We start from the raw sequence: 25,589 nt of genomic DNA, 5'->3' as shown, positions 1-25,589 counted from the left end.
GAAACCCACCTTGATTCTTTTTTGTTTTAATAAGAAACACTTCCTTCTGCTACACAGCAGTGATCTCTCTTGAATCCCCCTTCCAAGGTTTATAGTGTGTGTGTGGGGGGGTGGGGGTTGGGGGGAGAGAGGGAGACCTCTTATCCTGCCACTCCAGGACCCACAAAGTGGTTTGGGGGAGGGGGTGGCTCTCTGCCCCCTTCCATTTCCCTTTAAATGGAAGCCCTGCCCACTGAAATTGACACAGTCCTCCTTGACTGGCCAATGGGAGCCTTGGCTGGGTGTTCTGTTTGTTACAAGTTTCACATTGCTGGAAGACACAGAGACTGAGAGAGAGAAACAGAGAGTCAGTGTGTGTGTGAGGGAGCGTGGATGAGGGGGGGAAGAGAGCGAAGAGGGGCGCGACAGAGAAAGGCAGAGAGGGAGGATGCCTGTTTGGAGCAGCAGGCATCAAGGAGAGAGAGAGATGGCATATTAGACCATTACCATGAGCAGAGCCCAGGGCCTCTGCTAAACAGCTTTTCCATTTCTTAATAAAAACATATTCCACCAAATGTCTCCTGTCCCTTGCAGAGCCCTGCCAGCTGGTACCTTCACTCCTTCTGCAGCCTGTAGAAAGAAGGGAAGTTTCATTTTTTTTTAAGTGTTGAAAAGGGATTTTTTTTTTAAGTGAGGGCCAAAAGACAGAGCGTGGTGGAGGAGGAAGGGGAGGGGCAGTGCAGAAATCAGGGTAGCTGAAGCTTGGCCGCCTTTAGGAGGTCTGTGTACCTGGGGGGTGCTTGAATGCAAGCTATTCTGAGTGCCTCCAAGCAAAGCTGCAGCAGCAACAGCTCAGCAGATGTAGATGTGTGCGGGTGTGCATGCTTAACCCTTTCTTCGCTCCCTGGATTTATACCATGCTGAAGATCCTAACCAAAAAGCTCAGGGACCAGAGTTTGAATGAGATCCAGCCTTTCCAGCTAAAGGTAAGAAAAGCTCCCAGCATGTCTTTTTTTTTTTTTTTTTTTTGGCATGCTGCAGCTAATTAATAACAGGGATAATAAAGCTATTAACTTTCAGCATTCTGTGCACTGGGTCAGTTGCCTTTCACCCCGCTCAGAGTGCCAGGCAGGGTTGGAATTGGCCTGTACTGCATTAATGTTATTAAGACCCATTCCTTTGAAGGCAGGCCTGCCTTTTTGCTAAGGCAGGATATAATATAGAAGGGGTGTGTGGTGGAGAAACATATATATTGGTCTTTTTATCTAGTAATATTTTTAATAAGGTGCATGTTTGAGTGCTGAGAGAGTTGCCTAGCAGAGGTATGTGTGTCTATATCTATATATGTATCACACCTCTTTGATGTTGCAGTAGCACCTAGAGAGCTCAGCCAGGTTGGAGCCCCATTGTGGTAGGCACTGTGTAAACATAACTAGCTCTGAGCTCCATTCGCTTCAGTATGTTTGCAATTCTCTTTCTCCTGGATCTGAAGGCCAGAATCAGAGCTGGATTTTGCAGCCTGGCTCACTTCACTGACCTAAGGCTTTCTGAACCTTGCTTATATCCTTGTTTAGTTTGTACAGGAAAGCTAGGGACTGAAAACTCAGGACAATGTATATCCAAGCCCCCTCTGCAAAAGGCAAGGAGGAATTTATCAACCATATGCTGTGAAATAAAAATGGAGCCATGGTGAGAGGAATACAAAAAGTGCCGGGTTCTGGTTCAGGACACTGGGGGTGAATCTGGAGTAATCCTGCTGAAATCAGAGGAGTTTCACTGGATTTGCATTGGTGTAGGTGAGAGCAGAATCTGGCCGCAAATCAAAGAAGGGACCAGGGAAAAGTAGCAGCCTTTATTGCCTGGTTTCCAGGGGGAGGGCGCTATGCCCCAGTCTCTAGTGGAGTCTTTTGTATGCATTACACAGGGGAAGATTGTAGTATGCATCTGTGCTACTGCATAGTTGCTCTGGCTAGATTGGTGGCAACTTTATGAGAAATGGGGCTGATATTTCCTCCATGTTCTGTGTCCCGTTCACTTCTTCCAGTTTGGATTGTGGATTCTGTTGTTTTTGAGGTGTGGGGGGGAGAGGGAGTTGTTAGGAGGCAATAGGGACATTTAGATTGTGGCGGACTGATCCCGTGCTGGACACGCTTTGTGCGTGGGCAGTGTGCAGGACTATTTCTTTGGGCCTTGTGTGGCGCTAGCCACCTTTTGTTTTACTTTTCTTTTTCTCTTTCTGAAACTTGAATTCCGAAACCTGCAAGGTTTCTGGGGCTGCAGGCGAGACGTTGAGAACCAAGAGGGCCCCATAGGCTTTCAGGATGCACATATGCATCCACAGAAACTGGTGCTATAGGGTATCAGCAGCCATTTTATTCACACACGCGCCAAGGTTCTGCGGCGCAAACAAGCAACTTGCATTTTTGAAGGCCTATTGATACGGCCTTTAAATCTCAGTGTCTCCAAAGCCTGACACTTAGGCCTGTGCAAGTGGCATTGCAACCTGCCGGAGTTGCTAGTACAATGACTGGCACAAATGTGCGTGGGCACGAAGCCAGATTTTCCACACTCTGGACTCAAACGTGCCTTAATGGCCACTGGGGACAATGTGGAGCTGAACCACTGTGGGGAGCTCTGGCTGGGATTTTACCTCAGGCCAGCATCCCTTCCCCACTGTTTCATGGAGTACACAATACTATCCTTTGTGTGTCTGGATAGATCTTCTAGCGGCTGTTGACTTGGGGAAGGTACCACTGGGGACACATGGAGTCCCTGTGGTTTGGAGAGTTGTGCCTGGTGTCTGGGGCCTGCCCCAACCCCACACCCGCTCCTGTACACACGCTGGGAGCAGCTGGTCGCAAACGGGCCCTCTGAGCTCCCCATTCTCGGAGCACACGTCAGCATCTCCTCAGCTTCCTGATGTGCACATTTTGCTGCGTGTGTGACGCATGTATTATTGGGTTACAATTACTCACCCAAGACTGTTTCGAAAGTCTAAGGGGCCAGTCCTGCTGGCAGTGAAGTTAGTGGGAGTTTTGCCATGAATGGCAGTAATATCAGGTCCCTGGCTGTCAGACTAAGGATGAGTGAATCACTTCGGATAAAACAAGATCTGACCTCCAGCCAAAACTCAAACCAAGCAATTTCTGAGCTTTAAAAAAAAAAAAAAAAATCTGGTTAGCTGATTCCATGCACATTGTCCTGCGCTTCTGCACTTCACATGCTTGCTGGAAGTTCCTAATACCATGGAACGGACTGTTCTTACATTTCTAGCGCTACTGGAAGCAGGCAGTATTGAAATCTTGCAACTCACACCATTCTTCAGTGGATTGACAGCCCAATTTTGCAGACTCAAGAAGTTTGGAAAGATTTTTAGATTGGCATTCAAACTTTTGGATGCTTCTCAGAGTAGAGCCCCTGAACATTTTGTGGATCTAACTAATGGTACGGAATGTAATAAATGGGCTTAGTGTGTTTGGTCACGTTGCTTTAGTGGCTGGCTTCATTGAGAATAAGAACCTGCTACCGTAGCAGCTGATGGAATTACTCCTCTGGCGCTGCTTGTGCTGACAGTGCTGGCGGCTCTGGGTTCTATTCCTACTAAAGATGGTGTCTTTATGCATGTGGCCATTCCTTCCTTACACTGAGCTGTCCCATACAGCTTCACCTGTTGCCTTTGTCATGTGACCATATTTGCTAGAGAGGAGGCTCAACTTGAAACGTGAAATACAAAACCCTCAAAACCTCGATGGAGTGTTAGAAATCTAGAGGCAAAGCCAGATCTGAATTTTACAGTGTGGGACCCATCTTCTGTTACAACTGTCAGCTGTAGAACAGACTCTGGAGGGGCCGGGAGGGTGTCTAAAGGAAGGAGAAAGGGAGTTTAAATTTGTGAGCAGCATTCTGTTGAAATTTTCCAAGTGAGGGAGTAAGAGAGAACCATACCTCTCCAAGAGTCCTGCTTTTTAGCTGGGCCTCAACGAGGCCTCCAGAATTGAACCCCTGAAGCAGGTAGTTAGATATCCAAATGAGTGCAGTTATTTGTACCCCAACATGACACACTGGCAAATGATCCCCAGTTCTTTGCTAACAACTGTCGTTTCAGACCTGACAAACTCAGTACATCAAGTACATTGCTTACAGGGTATTTATCCATAAAGAGTAACATGTAAGGTCTCTGTTGAAAGCTTGCAACTTAGTGATATTCATAATCATAGTGTTACGTGTGTACATGTGGTATGTAAGGAATAATGTAGTTATATGGAAGTTTATGCCCTTGTGGTCTTAAGGTTAAAAGGATTACCCAGGGAACGATATTACTTGGTGTCAGCCTGTTCGTGCAGGAGGGAGTTGCCACTTCTCCCTAGTTAGCTGGTGAGGTAATTCCAGGTTCAGTTGTCTACCATTGCCCCATCCCAGAACAGTCAATGGAAAAACATCAGACAACTGCAAACAGTCAAAGCCACTTGGTGGTAAAAAAGGACCATTACAACAGAAAAGGGGATTGCCCTGCCTATGAATAGAGACAAATGAGTGTTTCAGTATAACACAGAGGGAAGAGAGGCACTCTGGATCCATTCACTGAGGAGACATCTTGTTGAACAGGGGTGTTTTCGTGTACGTTTGGATCCTGGTCCCTGTGAAACCAGCCAGCTCTGCAACAGACTGAACTTTGGGGGGAAAGCCTCGTGTATTAGATAGGAAAGGTAACTATTAATACGTAGAGGCCCTAGTTTGTTTTCTGATTTTGTTTTGTATTCATTTGTTTCCATCACTCTCTCTTGTTTCTAGGGGAATCGCTATTTTTTCTTAAATAAACCTTCCTTTGTTTCATTACAAGTGCTGTATATTATTACGAGTGGTGATTTAAGGGAAACCTAGTAAACTGAGGCACAGAGGATCTGGGATTTCTGTGAGTAGCTGGTGTCAGGGGTTGGGAGTCACAGGGAAATGCTTCAAAGGGACATGGCGACTGGGGTGCACTTCTTGGTAATCTGCAGGGCTGGATTAGCCCAGAGGAGAGTGTTTGAATGGTTAATAAGCTGGTGGTATTAGGGAGCTAATACCCAGTGACCACGGGTAAGGGTAAGCCTCCCACTCTCTAGAAGCAGAAGATGATAAGGTGACTCACAGTCCTGGGTATGCAGAGAACCATCACACCCCAGTTTTGGGCTCACTGCACTGGAGATCATTTCAGGAAAAACTAGGCCTAACCATAGAAGGCCAGTTTTCAAAAATATGCCATGAAGTTGTACCTGGGTACATGGGATAAATAAGATGCAGGTAACCGAGTGTGCAAAAATATACAGCGATAGGAGCAAAATGGCTAATTGTGTCCAAATGAGTTTGCATGTGCAGCTGCAGCACTCTCTTTTTATTCACACAAATCACACAGATGCATTTTTCCCGTCCACAATTAACTGTTGGCACCACTGCATGCATGTAGTTGGTGCAATTTACGAATCTAGCTTTTAAGCCTAGATTTCAAGCTCTTTGGGGCAGGGACTGTGTGTTCATTGCGTGTCTATACAATGCCTGTCAAATGAGGGCCTTGAGTGGTGTGCCTGTGTGCTACTGCAATGCAAATAATCAGTGGCAGATTGAAATACCTAGCCCAAGGTGCACAAAATTCATAGCGTTGATGCATCCATCCCAAGTTCTAGCCAATCACTTTTTATTGACACCATGACAACAGTGAATAACTTTATTGACAACACAGTAATTGTTGAATTACTGTAACATCAACACATTTATTATTTTAATCCAGAATATTATTGAAATGACTCTGTATCTGGAATACTAATTCTGTTCTGGTGTGAAGCACTGTTTTCTGGGTAGGGGAACGAGAAGGGTGTCTACTTTTTAGCCCATGAAAGGCAGGCAAATGCTGTTCTCATCTGAGTCCCATTGTAACAGAGAACAGCCGCTCATGACTGCTCAGTGCATAGAGCAATATGGTCTAGTCCAGGGGTGGGCAAACTTTTTGGCCTGAGGGCCGCATCGAATTTCTGAAATTGTATGGAGGGCTGGTTAGGGGAGGCTGTGCCTCCCCAAACAGCCAGGTGTGGCCCAGCCCCCCGCCCGCTATCCGACCCCTCCTGCTTCTAGCCCTCTGATGGCCCCCCGGCGAGCTCTGCCCCGTCCACCCTCCCCTGCTCTCTGTCTCCTGACCACCCCCGGACCTCCTGCACCATCCAACCCCCCTCTCCTTCCTGACTGCGCCCCCCCAGGACCCCTGCCTCATCCAACCACCCCTTCTCCCTGACCATCCCTGAACACCCCGCCCCTAACTGCCCCCCCGCTGCCCCATCCAACCCCTCCTTTCCTTCCTGACTGCCTCCCTGGAACCCCTGCTCCATCCACCCCCCGCACTCCCTGTCCCCTGACTGCCCCGCGCTGCCCCGTCCAACCCCTCCTCTCGTTCCTGACTGCCCCCCCCGGGACCCCTGCTCCCATTCAACCCCCCTGTTCTCCACCTTCTGACCGCCCTGGCCCCTATCCACATCCTCGACCCCTGACCACCCACTGAACTCCCCTGCCTTCTATCCAATCTCCCCCTCACCCCCCGCACCGCTCCCTGCCCCCTTACCCTGCTGCCTGGAGCACTGGTGGCTGGCAGTGCGGCTGCACCAGGACAGGCAGCCACGCCGTGCAGCACAGAGCACCGGGTCAGGCTGAGCTCTGCAGCTGCGCTGCCCCAGGAGCTTGCAGCCCTGCCGCCCAGAGCATTGTGCCGGCGGAGCAATAAGCTGAGGCTGCGGGGGACGGGGGAACAGCAGGGGAGGGGCCGGGGGTGAGCCTCCTGGGCCAGGAGCTCAGGGGCTTGGCAGGAGGGTCCCGCGGGCCAGATGTGGCCCGCAGGCCGTAGTTTGCCCACCTCTGGTCTAATCAATAGAGACGTCTCCTCATCAGCCCCCTCACTCCTTCAATTATTTCCCCCTGGTGTCTGCCTCCAGAATCATCTATGGGATTCTGCCGTGACCCTCTGGGCTTTCGATGGGTCCTGGCAAGAAGCCATGGACAGATTTTGAGCCCTGGATGAAAAAGGTGAACCACTGGTCGAGTGGGCTAAACATGGGACTGGCAGACAGGGACTTCTGACCCTGCTCTGACTCACTACTCTGTATTGCCATGGGCACGCCACTTAACCGCTCTAGCCATTTACCAGGTCTGAATTTGGCCCCTCTCTCTCTCTGTTTCCCCATCTGTAAGATGAGGAAAATAGTATTTACCATCTAGCTCATTACTAATGCTGAATGGGTTCCCTTACAAAGCACTGCATAAGTGCTCATGATTATTATTCGTCCGGGCAGAGTATTGGCTTTCTGATTTTTCTGCTGCTGCTGCAGTTGTGTGCTCCATCTATCCGCTGGCCTCCTACCAGATTGCTCATTCAGCTGATGAAAGTCTTGCTCAATGGAATTTATTTTCATCCCTGTCTCCTTAGGAGGCTATTTCCCCCATCCCTTTCTGCTTGCTGCTCATGCCTGTTTAGTTCTTCCCATCACAAAGAACTCATTCCCTTAAGATCGTCAGGCCCCGTTTAAAAATCTGAACTGAAGACGTTTTCCTCTCCTCATCACTGTTCGCGGCTTTATGCTATTTTGGTTAGTTTCAATCTTATGTAGCACTTTTGGGGAGTCGAGCAATAACTAAGGACCCAATTTAGCAAGGTACTTTTAAGCAATGTGCCTAATTTTAAGCATGTAAGTACACCTACTGATTTAAAATGAACTGTTAATGTGCTTAAAGTTAAGCATATACTTAAATACCTAGGGGACTGGGGCCTAAACTTACACCAGCAGGTTAAAATGAGATCCTTAGTTGATCCATATTACAGTATTGCCAACCCACAGCCATTCAAAATCATGGCTCAGGAGGTTGCCAAAAGTCATGAAAGTGGCTTAAAAATCATGAGACCTTGAACAAATTTGGGGGTGCTTATGGGTTTTGAACTTTTAGGATTCACATTTGCCAGCTTTTCTCCTCAGTCACGAGGGCTAGAAACTTAAATAAACAAAAAACCTGAAAGCTGAGATTTTCATATAATCTCTTGACTTCAGAAACTGGGGATTTAAGAAAAATATCACACAGTGTGAGGCTCGTGTAACTAGAAGTGAGAAGCCAGTGAAATGACACTGATTTATATCTGATAAAGATCTAACCTGTAGTTTTAAAAAAGAAATGTCCTTAGCTGTGGGTCAAGAAGGGACCTCAGGGTTTGTCCCTATATTTACTAATCCCTGAGTTTATTGAATCTAAAAATTAAAAAAATCCTAATATACTTTACCTTCATTGTAACACTATTCATTTACTTTTTGAATTTCAGTGAAAATAGTTTGGTCCACTTGCTCTGGTTTATGGTCCATTTTGAGCTGGGTTCCGTTCCCGGATCCCAGGCAGCAGCGAACATGCACAGAAGTGTGTCTAAAATGCACCACAAGCGTTCAAGGTGCTACCCAAAGCCCTCTATCTGTGTGTGGCTTTGCACATTTGGCCCTTGTCGCTGGTCCAAGCGACCTTCCTAGTTCCTCCTTATTTTTTTCCCCCATCCTTAAAAGTCCCAGAGCAAGTTCGGCCTCTCTGTCCTTTTCAGGCTGGAGTGGGTTCGTCTGAGTGATGATTTCTCTTATCTGTGTTGGAGGTCATAGCTTGCAGTTGCGTACATGGGCATGAGGTAGAAGAGGAGACCTTTGAATGGGGAATTTCCTCTCTCGATATGGGAGTGCCAGCCTGCTAGCCAGATACAGCAATTTGGTGGGAAAGGGTCTGCAGTTGAGCTGGGGGGAAAAGAAATCCTCCTTTGCCCTTTCACCTATTACATATGAAACAACGTGTTTGTTCCAGACGACCGTCTAAAGTCAGATTTGTTATTTGGAGGAGATAAACAAGACAGTGAGGCAACTAAGAATTAATATTGCTGTTGGCACCATGGCCAGTGGCTTTTAGGGAGCTGTGCTGCTGCCAGATGTGTGCGTGCTAGGGCGAGGGGGAGCCCAGCTGACAGACTGAGAGATCAACACTTTTTATGTATATATTTTTGGGTAACAGAGGCCACTTCAGCTGGTTCGGATTGGACAGTTCTCTTTTGGGAAACCTGTCGGTGACATTCCTCAATCAGCCTGCAGGGGTCACTGTAGAGCAATGCAGCTCCCTCCCACTCTTTTTGCCTCCTCTCATCCAGAGACTGAGCAATTTTTTTTCCGGTGCCACAGCTTTCCCTGCCCTCTGCTAGCCTGAGTGAGCGAGAAGATGAGAACAGGGCTCCGGCTCAATGCACAGTATATTGCATTGGCCACCGGGTTGGCTAGCTGGGTTGCTACTCATCTTGAATTGCGTGAGTCTAACCTGCAAGGGTAAAAGCAATCCCAGTTTCTGTTTGGGGCATCACTGGATTGCCATGTAACATTGGCATGTAACCATGCAGAGGCTCGGGTGTGCTGGCCTGTTACCACTGGACCGGATTATGTGTGTGATGGGGAGGAAGCCCTGCTGGCTGGTTCTTGTGCTGCAGGATCAAATTCTCCAAAATGGGAGGACCTGGGGAAAATCTGCTGCCTGGTTCGAAAGGATCCAAAGCACTTAGGGTCACTCCAAATTTCTGGATGGTCCTGATTTCTGCCAGCAGCGTCTCCCGTGATCTGAGATTGTGGGCACCAGAACTGGACAACTGTGTGGCTAACAAGCTCTGAGATTTACTTAGGAGATATTTGAGCAGGTGGAGCCAAGGTCTGATCCTGAACGGCAAGTCCTACGCTCTTGGCTCTCTTGACGGTGGAACGCAAGAGACCTGATGTAAATCCCGAGGGGAGGGGGCCCTTAGATCCACTGGCCCCGAAAGGGTTAAACTGGGATTTATCTGGGTTGCCTGAAACATCTGTGCTGCCCCTTACAATGCATTTCCATTGGGAGGCATGTGTATTTAAAGTCCTACGGCTTCCTCAGCTTCCTCTCTGACCTTGGATGGATCTGGGGATGGGACCGCTGTAGGCAGCACCCATCTCCCCACCCCACCCATAGCTGCATGAGCTGAGGTCACTATTGTGAATAGGTATCACTCCCTCCCAATCTTCACTTCCCTTTCCCTTCTCCCTAACTTATTCCCCCTACTAAGTGCGTGCGGCAGCTTTCTGCAAGTTCCTTCCTCCACTAACCCCCTCCCCGCCCGGCCCTGTGCCTTCCTGTGCTGCTCCCAGAAATCTTTTGACCACATCAGCAAAGCCATGAGCTTTGAGACACAAAAGTGGAGAGAGACTTACTGTGTGGCAGTGTCATGTGTGGTTAACTGCTGACCAAGGTGAGGCTGTGGCAGGGGTGTTTGCTCCAGGCTGGATTCGGGGTGTGTGTGTCTTCTTATGGAAGAAGCTTGTTGGAGGCCAGATACTTGTTTTGGAGGGTGAGATGTGGGATGGGACGTTTGACTGAAAAAGGCAAGACTAGAATCAGGGAATCACACAATTTTCCTCCTCCTCACAATAACTTGCTAGACTCTACCTTTAGGCTAACAACATATGATTGGTTTGAGGAGACAACGCCCCTGCCCCTCACCACCTGCATATTCACTAGTTACCTCTGAGGTTGGGCATTCCAAGGCATAGGAACCCTACAGTACTGGACCCATACCTTTCTGCTGTCTGGCAGGAAGGGCAGGCCTTGTCTTTGCCGGCAGGACCTCGGTGGTATTCAGCGGCATTCACCCTGCACAGCAGAAAATGCCCAGCAGGCTAGGAGGAATTTGAAGGCTTTATGGCTCCAGGGTGGCTGTACCTTTCACCCCTTGCTCCGTCTCGCCGTGGGCACCCTCCTAAGTGCCCGGCCCAGCGCCTGCCCATCTCTTAAGGCGAAATGCAGCTCTTGTGGACACTTCCCCTCCCGTTCGCGATCATGCTGACTGCCTCCTCCCATTCATGAGCCTGTAACATCCCAGTGGAAACTACAGCCACCGCTTACCTGTAAAAAGAATACTGGGAACATATTTAGCAAATTGTAACTGTCTCTCAATTCAGCCTCGCAGTGGGGAAGGAAGCGAGCCAGCACCAGGGGCCCAGTCTGTCTGTGGGGTTTGTAGGATGCCCATCACTGTAAAGTCTGCTGGAGGCACCGCAGTATGGTTGGGCAAACCATTCTGAATGAAGTGAGAGCTGATCCGAGCCCCTTGCCTGAAATCCAAGGGGGGAGGGGGCAGGAATGAGTTCTCCCTAGCTATGTAATCAGCAGCAGGGCTGGGGCCTCTGACTCTCTCCGACAGGTTTGTCTTTGCCCACTGCAACCACTGAGACTAGCTCAGTTAAGTCTCTCTACAGGGCACGCATGATCTGGGCCTTCATTTAGTAGTAGATGAGGTGCTCTCTGGAGAGTCAGGGCTGAGCTAAGCCTGTGCAGCAAGGAGCTCTGTATTCTGAAGCACAGCGGTAACTATCCTAGGAAGCCAGCGTTCGAGAAGTGGCCTGCTTTCCTAGGTGTGTTCGGGGTGAGGCCCCATGGCCTACACACATTCATAATGCAATCCGGGAGTGCAGGCCACCGGTCCAGAAGGAGCATCTGTAGCGAACCCAGCTGCCTCAGACACTTAATGTCACCAGTTTGGATGGAACAAGCTGCTGCCTGAGGAAAGGCAGGAGTTTTCCAGCTTGAAGGGGGAGAGTGAATGAGCGAGATTGAGGATGATTTGCAGTTAATCCCCTGCCCTTCCAGCCACGATGATGGTTTGTTTCATAAATGTATTTACACAGCCCCAGCTTCCCCCTGAGACGATATGTGCGTCATGGGGAGTCCTGGAAACAGCAGGAGCAGATCTCTGATTCAGCACACGTGTGCATTGTGCACTCGCATACGTTCCTAGCCTCTCTGTGTTGAACGCAGTCATGCATGCTCAGCAATGTTGTCACACGCACGCTTGCGTGCAGAGATGAATGTTGCTAGCACCGAGAGGCGAACACAACCACCCGTTCAAACACTTGCACGGATGCACCAAAGCACATACCTTTGCTCTCACTCCCTGGTCCTCCCGTGCACACACAACAGCCACACATCTATATTTGCACCCAGACATGCTTCCAGATGTACTGGCTTGCATTGTCTCACATGTGCACCGACGAACTGCCATTCACATGTAAGCAGAGTCAGGATGAGCTCTACCCTGACATCTGGTGGCGAGTCATGGTGGGTTGTGGAAAAGAACTTCAGGGGCTGATCTCATTTGCATAGGCACACCCACCCCGCCTAGATGGTCACTTTGGCTGCTGTAGGAGCCCCAGTTTCTCTGTTATTGGGGCAGGAATAAACTGTTATTATCCTGATTATGTGAATCAAGGACAGTGGAACTATACTTGGCCTTTTGTTATGATGGAGGGACTCACCATCAACGAAGCAGCACTCGCTAGACAAGGGTCATGGGTTCCAAAACGCAGTGAATGGAGAGAGGTTGGGGATAGGTATTAATACTGGGTGGTGTGGGCCCTATGGTGAGGGTATTACATGCTAATTGCGCTTCCTCCTCTCTCTACTGTGGAATATCAGAGCTAATTTTGATTCCATTGGGAATCTAGTTACAGGCTGCTGAGCTGAATTCACTTTGGGCCAATGGTGCACTAGCACTGAGGCTCTACTATTACAAGCTGAAATCACTGAGCGTTCTGTTAAGTAGTGGGGTAGCCTGAAGATATATTGCGGAGCAGTTTGCGGGACAGCTGGCAGAGCAGAGCAGTTTGCGGGATGGCTGGCAAAGCACAGAGTCTGAGTGTAGCAAAGCCTTTTAATAACAGAGAAACAATGTGGTATTATGTTGGGGAAACACCACCAACAGGATTCATAACACAACCCATGAGCAAACAACCCACCCCAAGCAAATTGGGGCGTGTCCTTTCCCTTTGGTTCTTGAGTCCAGCAACCCAAAATCACCCAAAGTCCCAAAAGTCCAACACCCCAAAAGTCTGTCCCTGGTCAGTGCAGCCCCAGAGTTCAAAAGTTTATCTGCAGAGTTTTACCTCCCAACCTGGGTGGAGATGGGGGGGGTTAAGGGGCACCTTACGTGGTCTAAAGCTGATTGCCCCACCTCTCCATGGGGCTCCGCTCCCCCAGCCATCCCACGAATTGCTCCGCTCTGCCAGCCGCCCCCATGAGCTACTCCAGACATCCCACAAACTGCTCCGCTCCACCAGCCGCTCTGCTCTGCCCCGCCAGCCGTCCCATGAGCCGCTCCAGCTGTTAACCGTTTTACTGGTCTTATTACCCTATCTCGTCTATTGAGAATTTCTGTTGCAGGGGTAGACAGGACATCTTCTTGAGCAAAGTATGGAGAGGTTTCCTTTGAGGATCCCTCGGCTACTGGCATACGTCCCTGCATCTCCAGTTCTGACCGTGGAAGGTCCAACGTGACTAGGGCCCCCTCCCCCTGGATGTCTCCACTGTCCAATAACTTGTGTGCATCATCACAGGCGGGTCCCATCGGTGGCACAGGGGTGCCAGTAACGGGCCTAAATACCTCTGCCATGGGGTTTAGGGCGGAGGAGGGGGAGATCTCTCTTGGTTCAGCTGATTGAGACTGAAATCTTGTCTCCATTCCAGGATACACCATGGTTGTGTCTTCCTCCTCAGACTCACTCTTGGATGTGCTGAATAGGGGTAGGTTAGCTGCAGGGGCCCGCTGTCCGTGTTGGATGGCGGCTTTGGTCTAGCACCTTTATCCTGCCCAGTTGCCCTGTTGTGGCCCATCTCATAAGGGGTGCCTACCAATTCCCCCACAGGGAGCAAAAGGTTTCTATGCACTGTCTTTATTTGCCCTGGACCCTCTTCAGGTTTGATCTTGTAGACCGGCAGGTCTCCCAGTTTTTCCATCACCAGGTAAGGTATTGCCTTCCATCTGTCAGCTATCTTGTGTTTGCCAGCAATTCCCAAATTCCGCAGCAGGACTCTGTCCCCTGCTGGAGCTCCTGCAAACGTACCCTAGCATCATATCGATGTTTGTTGCGGTCTGTGTTCTTCCGAGCCGCAGATGAAGCTAAGTGATAGGCATCCCGCAACTTTTCCCTTAGTCGGGATACGTATTGCTGATGAGTTTCATAGCTATCTCCATCCTCTGATGCACCAAAGCACAAGTCTGTGGGTAATCTTGGTTCTCGCCCAAACATCAAGAGATATGGGATGACTCCCGTAGCATCGTTCTTTGTGGCTTTGCAGGCATGCACCAGAAATGCGACATGTTGGCTCCAAAAAGAAAAGGAGTACTTGTGGCACCTTAGAGACTAACCAATTTATTTGAGCATGAGCTTTCATGAGCTACAGCTCACTTCATCGGATGCATACTGTGGAACCTGCAGAAGACATTAGATACACACAGAGACCATGAAACAATACCTCCTCCCACCCCACTCTCCTGCTGGTAATAACTTATCTAAAGTGATCATCAAGTTGGGCCATTTCCAGCACAAATCCAGGTTTTCTCACCCCCCCCACCCCCATACACACACAAACTCACTCTCCTGCTGGTAATAGCTCATCCAGAGTATCCACTCTCCCTATAATGTGCATGAAAATCAAGGTGGGACATTTCCAGCACAAATACAGGTTTTCTCACCCCCCCCCCCCTTTTTTTTCCCCAAAAAACACACACACACAAACTCACTCTCCTGTTGGTAATAGCTTATCCAAAGTGACCACTCTACCTGCAATGTGCATGATAATCAAGGTGGGGCATTTCCAGCACAAATCCAGGTTTTCTCACCCCCCCCACCCCCATACACACACAAACTCACTCTCCTGCTGGTAATAGCTCATCCAGAGTATCCACTCTCCCTATAATGTGCATGAAAATCAAGGTGGGACATTTCCAGCACAAATACAGGTTTTCTCACCCCCCCCCTTTTTTTTTCCCCAAAAAACACACACACACAAACTCACTCTCCTGTTGGTAATAGCTTATCCAAAGTGACCACTCTACCTGCAATGTGCATGATAATCAAGGTGGGGCATTTCCAGTACAAATCCAGGTTTTCTCACCCCCCCCACCCCCATACACACACAAACTCACTCTCCTGCTGGTAATAGCTCATCCAGAGTATCCACTCTCCCTATAATGTGCATGAAAATCAAGGTGGGACATTTCCAGCACAAATACAGGTTTTCTCACCCCCCCCCTTTTTTTTTCCCCAAAAAACACACACACACAAACTCACTCTCCTGTTGGTAATAGCTTATCCAAAGTGACCACTCTACCTGCAATGTGCATGATAATCAAGGTGGGGCATTTCCAGCACAAATCCAGGTTTTCTCACCCCCCCCACCCCCATACACACACAAACTCACTCTCCTGCTGGTAATAGCTTATCCAAAGTGACCACTCTCCCTACAATGTGCATGATAATCAAGGTGGGCCATTTCCAGCACAAATACAGGTTTTCTCACCCCCCCCCCCCAAAACACACACAGAAACCCATTTCCAGCATAAATCCAAGTTTAATCAGAACGTCTGGGGGGGCGGGGTAGGAAAAAACAAGGGGAGATAGGCTACCTTGCATAATGACTTAGCCACTCCCAGTCTCTATTTAAGCCTAAATTAATAGTATCCAATTTGCAAATGAATTCCAGTTCAGCAATTGGTTAGTCTCTAAGGTGCCACAAGTACTCCTTTTCTTTTTGTGAATACAGACTAACACGGCTGTTACTCTGAAACATGTTGGCTCCAGGTTGTCTTCTGCTCTGGTTGCAAAGTCCCCAGCATATCTAACAGGGTTCTATTGAACCTCTCTGGCTGAGGAACACCTTGTGGGTGATAAGGTGTTGTCCTAGACTTTTTAATTCCCGCTATCCTCAGCACCTCCTTCAGAAGGTGACTCTGAAAGTCCCGCCCTTGATCCGAGTGTATCTGGGCTGGGAATCCATAGACTGAGAAATATTTGTCCCTGAATACTCGAGCGACGGCGGTGGCCCTCTGATCACCTGTGGGATATGCCTGCGCATACCGTGTAAAATGGTCAGTCACTACTAGAATGTTCCCAACATTCCTCCCGTCTACCTCTAAAGACAAGAAATCAATGCATACCAGTTCCAAAGGTTTGTTGCTGGTGATGTTCTTGAGATATGCAGCCCTCGTGGGCAGAGTTTTCCTTTGAACACATCGAGCGCAAGTCTCACATTTCTTGCGAACATCTTCAGCCATCTGGGGCCAATAGAACCTACTACGAATAAGTTCCAGGGTCCTCTCCATCCCTAAATGTCCGAAGTCATCATGCAGGGCCCTCATGGCCAGGGCTCTGTACTCTTTTGGCAGCACTAGTTGTGCTCGTTACTTTTGTAAAGGGTCGGTGGTCATTCGGTGTAGCACTCCCTGGATCAGTTTTAGTTTGGTCCATTCTCTCAATAGTAGTTTACCCTCCGGGTTAGGTGGGACAACTGCAGCTGGGCTTCGCCCCTCCCTTTTGGCCAGTAGTGTATCATGAATGTCAATATCTTGCAGCTGGGCTTCTTGCCAGTCAGCTGCATTGAGCATGGGCAAGGGAGATTGGTCCAATGCAATATAGTTCACTGAAGCAGAAGGCACGCATTCAGGGGGCAGGCCCAAAGCTTCTGCAACACATCCATGAGGGCTCTCACGGGCCTCTGGCTCTCGGCGACTCACACTGCAAATAGCTCTCACTCCATCTGTGGGTATCGCAGCAACTTCTGGTGCCTGCGGACGCCTGGACAATGCATCTGCATCTACATTGCTTCTCCCTGATCGGTATTGAATGCTGAACTCATAGCTAGCCAAGGTAGCCACCCATCTCTGCCCTGTAGCATCCAGCTTAGCACTTGTTAACACATAAGTCAGTGGATTGTTGTCTGTCCACACCTGGAACTGAGCACCATACAAGTAGTCTTGAAATTTCTCAGTGATGGCCCATTTCAAGGCCAAGAATTCCAGCTTGTGGGTGGGATAGCGAGTTTCACTATCAGACAATCCTCGACTGGCAAAGGCTACAGGTTTATGTTTGCCTTCCACTTCCTGGTACAGGACTGCTCCCAGACCCTCCAAACCGGCATTAGTATGCAGGATAAACGGTTTGCTTGGGTCAGCAAAGACTAGGACTGGAGCATGAGTTAGGCAAGTAATGATTTCTTGAAAAGCCCTTTCACATCTCTCATCCCACCGTGGCCCAAATGGTTTGAAGGGGCCATAGTGTCGCTGCACAGGAGGCTATGGGGACCTCCCCTTATTCTTGTTCTTAGATTTGTTCTTGCTGGACTGGTATCCCCTGGTAAGATCATTCAGAGGCTTTACAATCGTAGCATAGTTTTTCACAAATCTGCGGTAGTAGCCACTAAATCCAAGAAAGGTCTTGAGTTCTCTGTAGTTACTTGGACATGGCCATGTAGTGAGTGCTTCTATTTTATCGGGATCAGTACTCGCACCCTCTTGAGACACGATGTGACCCACAGACTTCACTGAGGTTCTGCAGAAATGGCATTTGTCAGTTGAAAGCTTCAGACCATAATCCTCCAACCTATCAAGCACTTTAAGAAGTCTTTCTTCATGCTCCTCTAAGGTTCTTCCAAACACAATCAAGTCATCCAAATAAACCAACACTTGCAGTAAATTCATGTCTCCCACAACTTTCTCCATGAGACGTTGAAATGTGGCAGGTGCTCCAGAAATCCCTTGGGGCATGCGTTCTAACTGATAAAACCCTAATGGGCAGATGAAGGCTGTCTTCTCCTTATCTTCTTCTCCCAGAGGGATCTGGTATCCACTTCGAAGATCCGACACAGAGAACCACTGGCTTCCCAGCAAACAGTCTAAGGCATCTTGGATTCGAGGCATAGTGTACTGGTCAACCACAGTATGGCTGTTTAGGGTGCAGTAGTCAATACACATCCGGATTTTTCCCATTCTTTTTATGGACCACCACAATGGGTGAGGCGTATGGGCTGCGGGACTCTGTAATGATGCCGTTCGCAGCCAGCTCCTGAAGATGATGTCGCACATCTTCCATCTCAGAGAGAGCAATCTTCCTAGATCTCTCCCTGAAAGGTCAAGAGTCATGTAGTCTGATGTTGTGCTCTATACCTTTTGCACATCCCACTCATGCAGTGAGAACACTTTGGATCTTTCACAAAGTTTCTTCCTCAGGCGATCTTTCCACTCCCCGGACACTGGTGAATCTCCAAAGTCAAACTTTGCTGGGTCTGTTGCCGGAACTTGAGTTTCACACTGGGGTTTTACAATCGACTCAGGCTCAAAGAGGTCTGCTATCTTTTGTCCTTGCTTCACAACAACAGCACGACTCGTTTCATTAGCTATCAGTATAGTCACCTTTTCTTGGGCTTCAGCAGGCAGGGTTATGACTCCACTGGGGACCAGCACTCCTTCCAGGAGCTCTCCTCCCATTGGCTGCTCTATTGTTGCTAACGTCCCTTTACTGCCTTTCAGCCAGGTACTCATGACAAGCACTTCTTGCTCCGTCCTTGCAGGCACTACGAAGGGGGTTGTGCCCACGTACTTCAGTGCCCCAATCAGTAGCTCAGATGTCTCCCTTTTAGCGCTCTCAATTTTGCTATAGGCTTCAGCACAAAGCATATGGATCATCAGGGTATTCAGGTACTGGTCCACAGCCCGTCTTCTGCAGTAATCCGTGAGTACCTTGAAGAGGCTGGAGTTGGTCCCTATCAGCATAGACACAGACACAGGTCCCTTTAGGATCAGGGCATATTAAGGCAGCTGTGTCTACCTCTTCTCTTACCCCTGCCACCTCCTCTGGGAATTCCAGGTGCACTATGACATACCCTTGGTAGGGGTATTCATCCATGCTGAGGCCACACAGGCCAAGGCCAGTCAGTGGCTGTATAGGCAGGTGCCTAAGCATCTGTTGGTAGAATGACTGAAATATAATAGTCACTTGAGTTCTAGTGTCAAGCACTGCTTTAGACTCCACCCCTTCAATCCTCACCGTGACCTCTGCTCGAGGCCCTATCAGTCCTGCAGGGATCCCACCTGGACAGTCTTTTCTGGGGGAATCTTCAAATCCTGCAGGTGGTCCCTGTCCCCAGACCCTCTGGCAGCTACCGGATCTCTCCCAACTGATCCTCAGCTTTCCATACACTAAGGAGGGATTTTCTTCATTACGGCACTTGGTAGCACTGTGTCCATCCTGACCACATCGGTAGCAGAAGAATTGTCCTTTCCCCCTTCGCCTGGGTGGGACGGTGGCTCTATTTGCTTGGGGTGGGTTTTTTTGCTCATGGGTTGTGTTACGAATCCTGTTGGTGGTGTTTCCCCAACATAATGCCACATTGTTTCTCTCTGTTATTAAAAGGCTTTGCTACACTCAGACTCTGTGCTTGCGAGAGGGGGAAGTATTGCCTCTTGGAGGCGCCCAGCGGGGGTGGTATATATTTGTCCCAGGTCACTGGGTGGGGGCTCGAGCCAGTTTTGCATTGTGTTATTGGAATGGAACCCCTAGATACTGAACCCGGCCCTTGTTTCTGCCAACTCTGATGGGCAGAAGGGTTACACACACACATGCAGACATTATATGCACATTTGGCCCTCGTGCTCCACCCCATGACCTGTGGCTTGGGAACATTCAGGTGTGTGTGTGTGTGTGTGTGTGTGAACTGGAGACCCCCATTCCTGCTAGTTTCACACACAGGTTTAACGTGGCTAAGTAACAACTATGGAGATGCATGATAGTTGTCTGCAGATATTTGTAAGGTGGAAAGACCAAAAAGGGAGAGTAACTCTTAAGTGTGGTCTCTAGGGGGTCTAACTATAATAAGAGTATTGGGATGTAATTGAACAAAGGAAAAGTCTAGACTGAGTATCAGGTGAAATATTCTACTGGTAAGATCTGTTGGATAGTGCAATGGCCTCCCCAGGGAAGTGCTGGGGGAGAGATAGGATGACTTAGTAGGTGCCAGGGTTCCCTCCCCACTCTGAACTCTAGGGTACAGATGTGGGGACCTGCATGAAAGACCCCCTAAGCTTATTTCTACCAGCTTAGGTTAAAACTTCCTCAAGGCACAAATTCTTTGCCCTTGGAGGGTACGCTGCCACGACCAAGTGATTTAACAAAGAATCAGGGAACGGACCACTTGGAGTTCCTACTCCCCCCGCTCTAATATCCCCCCAAGCCCCCACACCCCCTTTCCTGGGGTGGCTTGAGAATAAACAAGATGAGCACAGACCAACCTTGGGTTTTTTTAGGACAGTAAAAAAAATCCCAATCAGATTCTAAAAGAAACAGAACTTTATTATAAAGAAAAAAGGTAAAAGAAGCACCTCTGTAAAATTAGAATGGAAGATAATCTTACAGGGCAATCAGATTCAAAAACACCGAGGATTTCCCTCTGGGCCAAACTTTAAAGTTACAGAAAGAAAACCAGGAATACACCTTCCTCTCAGCACAGAGAAAATCACAAGCCAAAACAAAAATAAGCTAACACATTCCCTTGCTAGTACTTACTAATTCGAATGGAGTTGGATTGCTTGCTTCCTTGATCTGTGTCCGGCAAGCACACAGAACAGACCAAAACCTTAAACCCCCCCAACCCCAGATTTGAAAGTATCTTGTCCCCTTATTGGTCCTTTTGGTCAGGTGCCAGCCAGGTTACCTGAGCTTCTTCCTTCTTAACCCTTCACAGGTAAAAGGATTTTGTGCCTCTGGCCAGGAGGGATTTTATAGTACTGTATACAGGAAGGTTGTTACCCTTCCCTTTATATTTATGACAGTAGGTATTTTCCATCTCTAATTGCTGTGATTCTGGAATTAGACCTCACTTGGTGGTTTTGTGAATGCCATGTGAGGTAGAACGGAGCATAGCTTATTGTCTCGTGGCTAGTGCTAAAAACCTATTTGTCTCAGTATGATAAATAGTTATACGGATGCTAGAAGCCACATCTATCCATGTGGGCATTTATATCACTCTGCTCGCTGTACCAGAGTATGGGAACACTTATGGGCACTCCCGTGGTATTACTGCCACGGGCTCAGTTTTTCCATTCTAATCATCGTTAAAAGCACAGAGTACGCCCTTTGGGGTAGGGACCATCTCTTGCTGGGCATGCCTTCACTGAAGCGTTAACTCGTTATCTCCACTGGAGTTACTCAGCTTGAGCGAGAGCAGTCACAACGTGAAATGACACTCCAGCTGCCATGGCGTGTGGCATGCTGAGACTTCTGAGGGCATGTCCCCAGGGTAGCCAGCCCTCAAGGATTGTCCTGGAGTCTCCAGGAAACAAAGACCAATCTTTAATTAAAGATAATGTCATGTGATGAAATCTCCAGGAATTCAACCAACCAAAGTTGGCAACCCGACATATCCCATGCTTCTTAGCACTGCAGTAAGCTGAGCTGCTCTGTGTATTCTTTCCCAGGGCATTGTGGGAGAACTTGTCTGCCCTTTCTGGGCACATGGGGCATTGTGGGAAGGCACTGGAGGAGTAGCGATGCTCAAGGAGCTAACCTGCTTCCATACTGCAGAGTGGCCATGTTAGCAGCTGACAAGTTTTAGCCTATCCCCCTTGCTAAGCCAGCCAGCTTGAGTTAACAGCAACCACAACTGAGTTCAGTTTGTGTGGACAGAACTCAAGTTAGGGCCAGCAATCAAGTTACAAGTTGTTAACTCTGCATTGAAGAGAAGCCCACTGTGTGTTTGTATAGCGTGTCCCACAGTGGGGCTTCAGTCTCAGTTGGAGCCTCTGGGCACTGCTATAATACAAATAATAGCAACATATTGTATCAGCTCTGTGGACAATTGGAGGACTTCATACTCCATGGCTGTTAACTTGGCACCTCTCCTCAGCGCTAAATGTCCTTATTAAATTTTGTGTGTGTGTGTGTGCTCGCGCATGCACGCGCACAATATAATCTTAGCTGCTGTGGAGAAACAAGCAACCGCATTAACTTCAGCAGCATGCCAAGCTCAGGAAAATCCAGCTCCTGCAGTCATGGTTTGACAAGTAGTAGTGGGAAATTATCAAACCACCCAGGAAGGAAAATAATTTTCAGTTTCTAGCAGGGCATTGCAAATACAGGAGGGTGAGAAGCAAATGTGAAGGGATGTAGGGAAGACTTGCCAATGTCCACTTACATCAGACTGCAGGATGGTGGTTGGGTTGATACAGCTGCCGTGCCTGTGTTAGGTGCCAGCTGTAGACCTTCTCCACTCCTCTTATTTGTTTTTTCCACATATGGCCCCAGTGAAGTGAATTTTCTTCTTCACTGCTAGTCCTGCGTACATCTGTTGGGCTGTGTCACTTCAATGATATTTCCTGGGGACCAGTGGAGTATGAGAAGATGGATGTGTATCAACATCATGTGTGCATTCTAACTGGATCACCATGCAATTTAAAAGGCAGCCTATTAAAAACTTTTAAAGGAAGTATCTTTTCCCCCCCTCTCCCATACACAACTCATAATTAACCTCTGAGACTCATTGCTACAGGATACTGTTGTGGGCCAAGAGTCTAGCAGGATTCAGAAAAAGATGTTGATAATTAGATGAATAATAGGAACATGCAGTTATTTTAGGCACGATTAAAAATGTATGGGGGATAGAAAATTGTATGCTTTGGGCAACCACTAATTGCCTGGGATTACAAAGAAAATTCTTCTACAGGCAGTTTATTCCAAAATTGTCCATTACGTGGGCTTTCTTGGGATTCTTGCATCTTCTTCTGAAACATCTGGTGCTGGCCACTAGCAGAGATGGGATACGGGCTAGATGGACATCAGGTCTGAGCACTATGGTAATACCGATGTGTGCCACATTCAGCAGCGTTGCAGGCACAGCCTCCATAGGCGTATCAGCACATCTGGCAACACAATAGGTGTGTTTTCCCCAGCTATATGTGGAATGTTCAGCAGAATGTCAGATGTGTTCTATCTAGAATGGGACCCAAGCTGCAGCAATTTGATCCGGGGCTCTGCTTCAGTCCATCTCAGGCACAGGGGCCAGCCACCAAATTTAGATTAAAAAATTCCAAACAAACCCATACCCCTCATGTTAGTAGGTGCTTGGATATGGGGTTTTGGTTTAGGCGCATTGGTTGGCCAAATCCAGGTATATCCGGAATTGTCAGCAGCTTGAAATGTCTATTCCAAATATACCTAGAAGATTTAGCACCAGTCAGAGTGGCTGCTAAATCAAGTCACTGCTAGTGGGGAAAGCCTAATGGTGGGGTGTTTGTGTGGGTTGAGTGGTGGCAGGCCATGTGCGTTTGTGGGTGTGTGGTGGCATGGCATGTGTGCCTGTAGGAAAGGGGCATTGTGGGTGTTTTGGCTTTGGAGAAAAAGGTGTATATGCTGCATGGCCAAGTGTAAGGTCCTTTATGGAAGAGTCTATAGAGCAGTGGTTCTCAAAGCCAGTCCACTGCTTGTTCAGGGAAAGCCCCTGGCGGGCCGGGCCGGTTTGTTTACCTGCCGCCTCCGCAGGTTCGGCCGATCGCGGCTCCCACTGGCCGCAGTTCGCCGCTCCTGGCCAATGGGGGCTGCGGGAAGTGGCGCAGGCCAAGGGACGTGCTGGCTGCCCTTCCCGCAGCCCCCATTGGCTTGGAGCGGCGAACTGCAGCCAGTGGGAGCCGCGATCAGCCGAACCTGCGGACGCGGCAGGTAGACAGACCGGCCCGGCCCGCCAGGGGCTTTCCTTGAACAGACGGCAGACTGGCTTTGAGAACCACTGCTATAGAGCATAATAGCAAATGAGAACCTTTCTAAAGATCTTTTTCATCTGTCCTATAGGATTTAATTTGTTATAAAATTTGGGGGGGTGGTTCTAAAAGGCCTGTAGAAAGAATCTTTCTGTCATATTCCATAGGCTTTTGGGAGTAAATTTTAGACAGCCCTATGACATTTCTATAGGATCTAATTTATATCATCCCTGGTAAATTTCACTGGACTCTTCCAGAAAATGTGGCACGGCATGTATGTTCTTAGGTGGTTCATGTGTTCCTAGAAGGAGAGGGTGGGTGCGTACGTTGGGTAACTGGAGTAGGGCCATGTGTGTGGCTTGTAAGAGGTGTGGTTGTTGACAGGATGTGTGTGTGTTTGCGGGGGAGTTGGTAGCAGCATGGTGTCTGTGTTGGTGGGGAGGAGTTGGGGAAGTGGGCGTACATGTGGGGTGGATGTGGAGACAGGTTGTGTGTGGTTACAGGGTGTGTGTGTTTGGGGGGATTGGGAGGAGGAGATGTGTTTGTGTTACGGGGACACGGGGAGGTGAGGTGGAAGCAGGTGGTGTGCGTTTGTACTGGGTTTCGGTAGCTGGGTACGTGTGGGTGGGGGTGGAGTTGAGGTTGGGGAGGAGGATGTTTACACAGAGTGTCTGCGTGGTGGCAGCATGAGTGTGGTTCATGGGGGTGAGTGGGTGTAGGGTATGAGTGGGAGAGGTTGGGGAAGTGGGTGTGGGCAGCAGCGGTGCAGGGGGCATCAGATGTTTAATACCAACAATGAAACCTTCCCTTTCTGACTTGTTGCCTAGATCTCCTATCCCCCAAGTGATGAGGAGGACAGCGACGACTCTGAGGGAGAGAACCAGGAGCTTGCTCAGATCGACAGAGGTAAAGGGACAAGGGAATCAAGAAGATAAATCAGGGCTGCCATGGTGGAAGTGCATTTTGCCTTGACCCTCTGCCCTGAAAGAGACCTGCCTTCCAGTTCATATTATCCCTCCTGCACCACAGCCAGTTCTACTGTCCCGCCCTCATCTCCCTAGTGGATGCTTTGCGTACGCTCCCATCTCCATGCACATCCTCCTTAGCTTGACAACCTTTGCTCAGGAAGCCCTATGGGGCTGCTGGAATCAGCCCGAGTTGTAAACAGCAGCTCGCAAGGGTATCAATAGAAAGGATCCTTTTTAAGCTCCTTGTACATGAACAGGTCCCAGCCAGTGTACAAGTACACAATTGGACTAATTTCAGTTGTTCTGTTCGAGTGGCTTTAAGTCAGTCTTGCACCCACAGATTCTGAGACCATGCATAGACCTGCTCAGTCCCTGGAGTAAGTCAGAGCAGCCTTGAAGTCAATGGGACTACTCACATCAATGAAATTGTGCAAGTGTTTGCAGGACCAAGGCTGCAGTTCTGTAAGCTGTTCACTAAGGGCTTGTCTGCACAGGGACCTACCTACTGCCTCTCGGGGAGGTGGAATGACGACAGCAATGGGAGAACCTCTCCCGTCGGCGTTGGTAGTGTCTACGCTGAAGTGCACAGTGGCTCAGTTGCAGTGGTGTGGCTGTGTACCATAGGATTTCAAGTGTAGACAAAGCTCTTAATCCTCCTTTAAAAGGAGTGAAGAAAAAGTAAACTAATTCCTCTTTACTTCTGAATGAGGCTATCCATGTGGCGGGATGGGGTTCATGCACTTTAACTTTACACCTTTAGTTAATTCAACTGAGAGTCCTTGTGGAGACAAGTCCTAAGTATCATTAACCTCCTGTTAAGGGCAGGGAAACAGTAGCTCAGGGAGGAGAAGGTCTCAGGGCAGGTCAATGGCAGAGCTTAGAACCCAGTCTTCTGGCTTCCAATCCAGAGCCTTATCTACTGGACAATGCTTTCTCTTCATAAGTTTCAGATAACAGACCTAGTTTTTATATAATATCATGTTACTCACAAAAAAGTACATTTAAAAGAACATGATTAA

General features: G+C 48.7%; 1 protein-coding gene across 2 annotated transcripts in view; it reads left to right on the top strand.

Moving 5' to 3' along the window:
• The first annotated feature begins 250 nt into the window (after positions 1-250).
• LOC102947796 overlaps positions 251-25,589 on the top strand; it is a 77,640-nt gene continuing 52,301 nt past the window's right edge. The window contains exons 1-2 of one of the 2 annotated variants that reach the window (XM_043543518.1): positions 251-965; positions 24,430-24,508. In XM_043543518.1, coding sequence (XP_043399453.1) covers positions 861-965; positions 24,430-24,508 — 184 coding nt within the window. In that variant the 5' untranslated portion in view covers positions 251-860. The remainder of the gene's footprint in view (positions 966-24,429; positions 24,509-25,589) is intronic. The other variant, XM_007071683.4, reaches the window with a different exon arrangement.

Source organism: Chelonia mydas, chromosome 3 (genome assembly GCF_015237465.2).
Source record: "Chelonia mydas isolate rCheMyd1 chromosome 3, rCheMyd1.pri.v2, whole genome shotgun sequence".
Lineage (NCBI taxonomy): Eukaryota > Metazoa > Chordata > Testudines > Cheloniidae > Chelonia > Chelonia mydas.
Note: the sequence above shows the minus strand (reverse complement) of the source record. Positions and strands in the feature narration are given on the sequence as shown.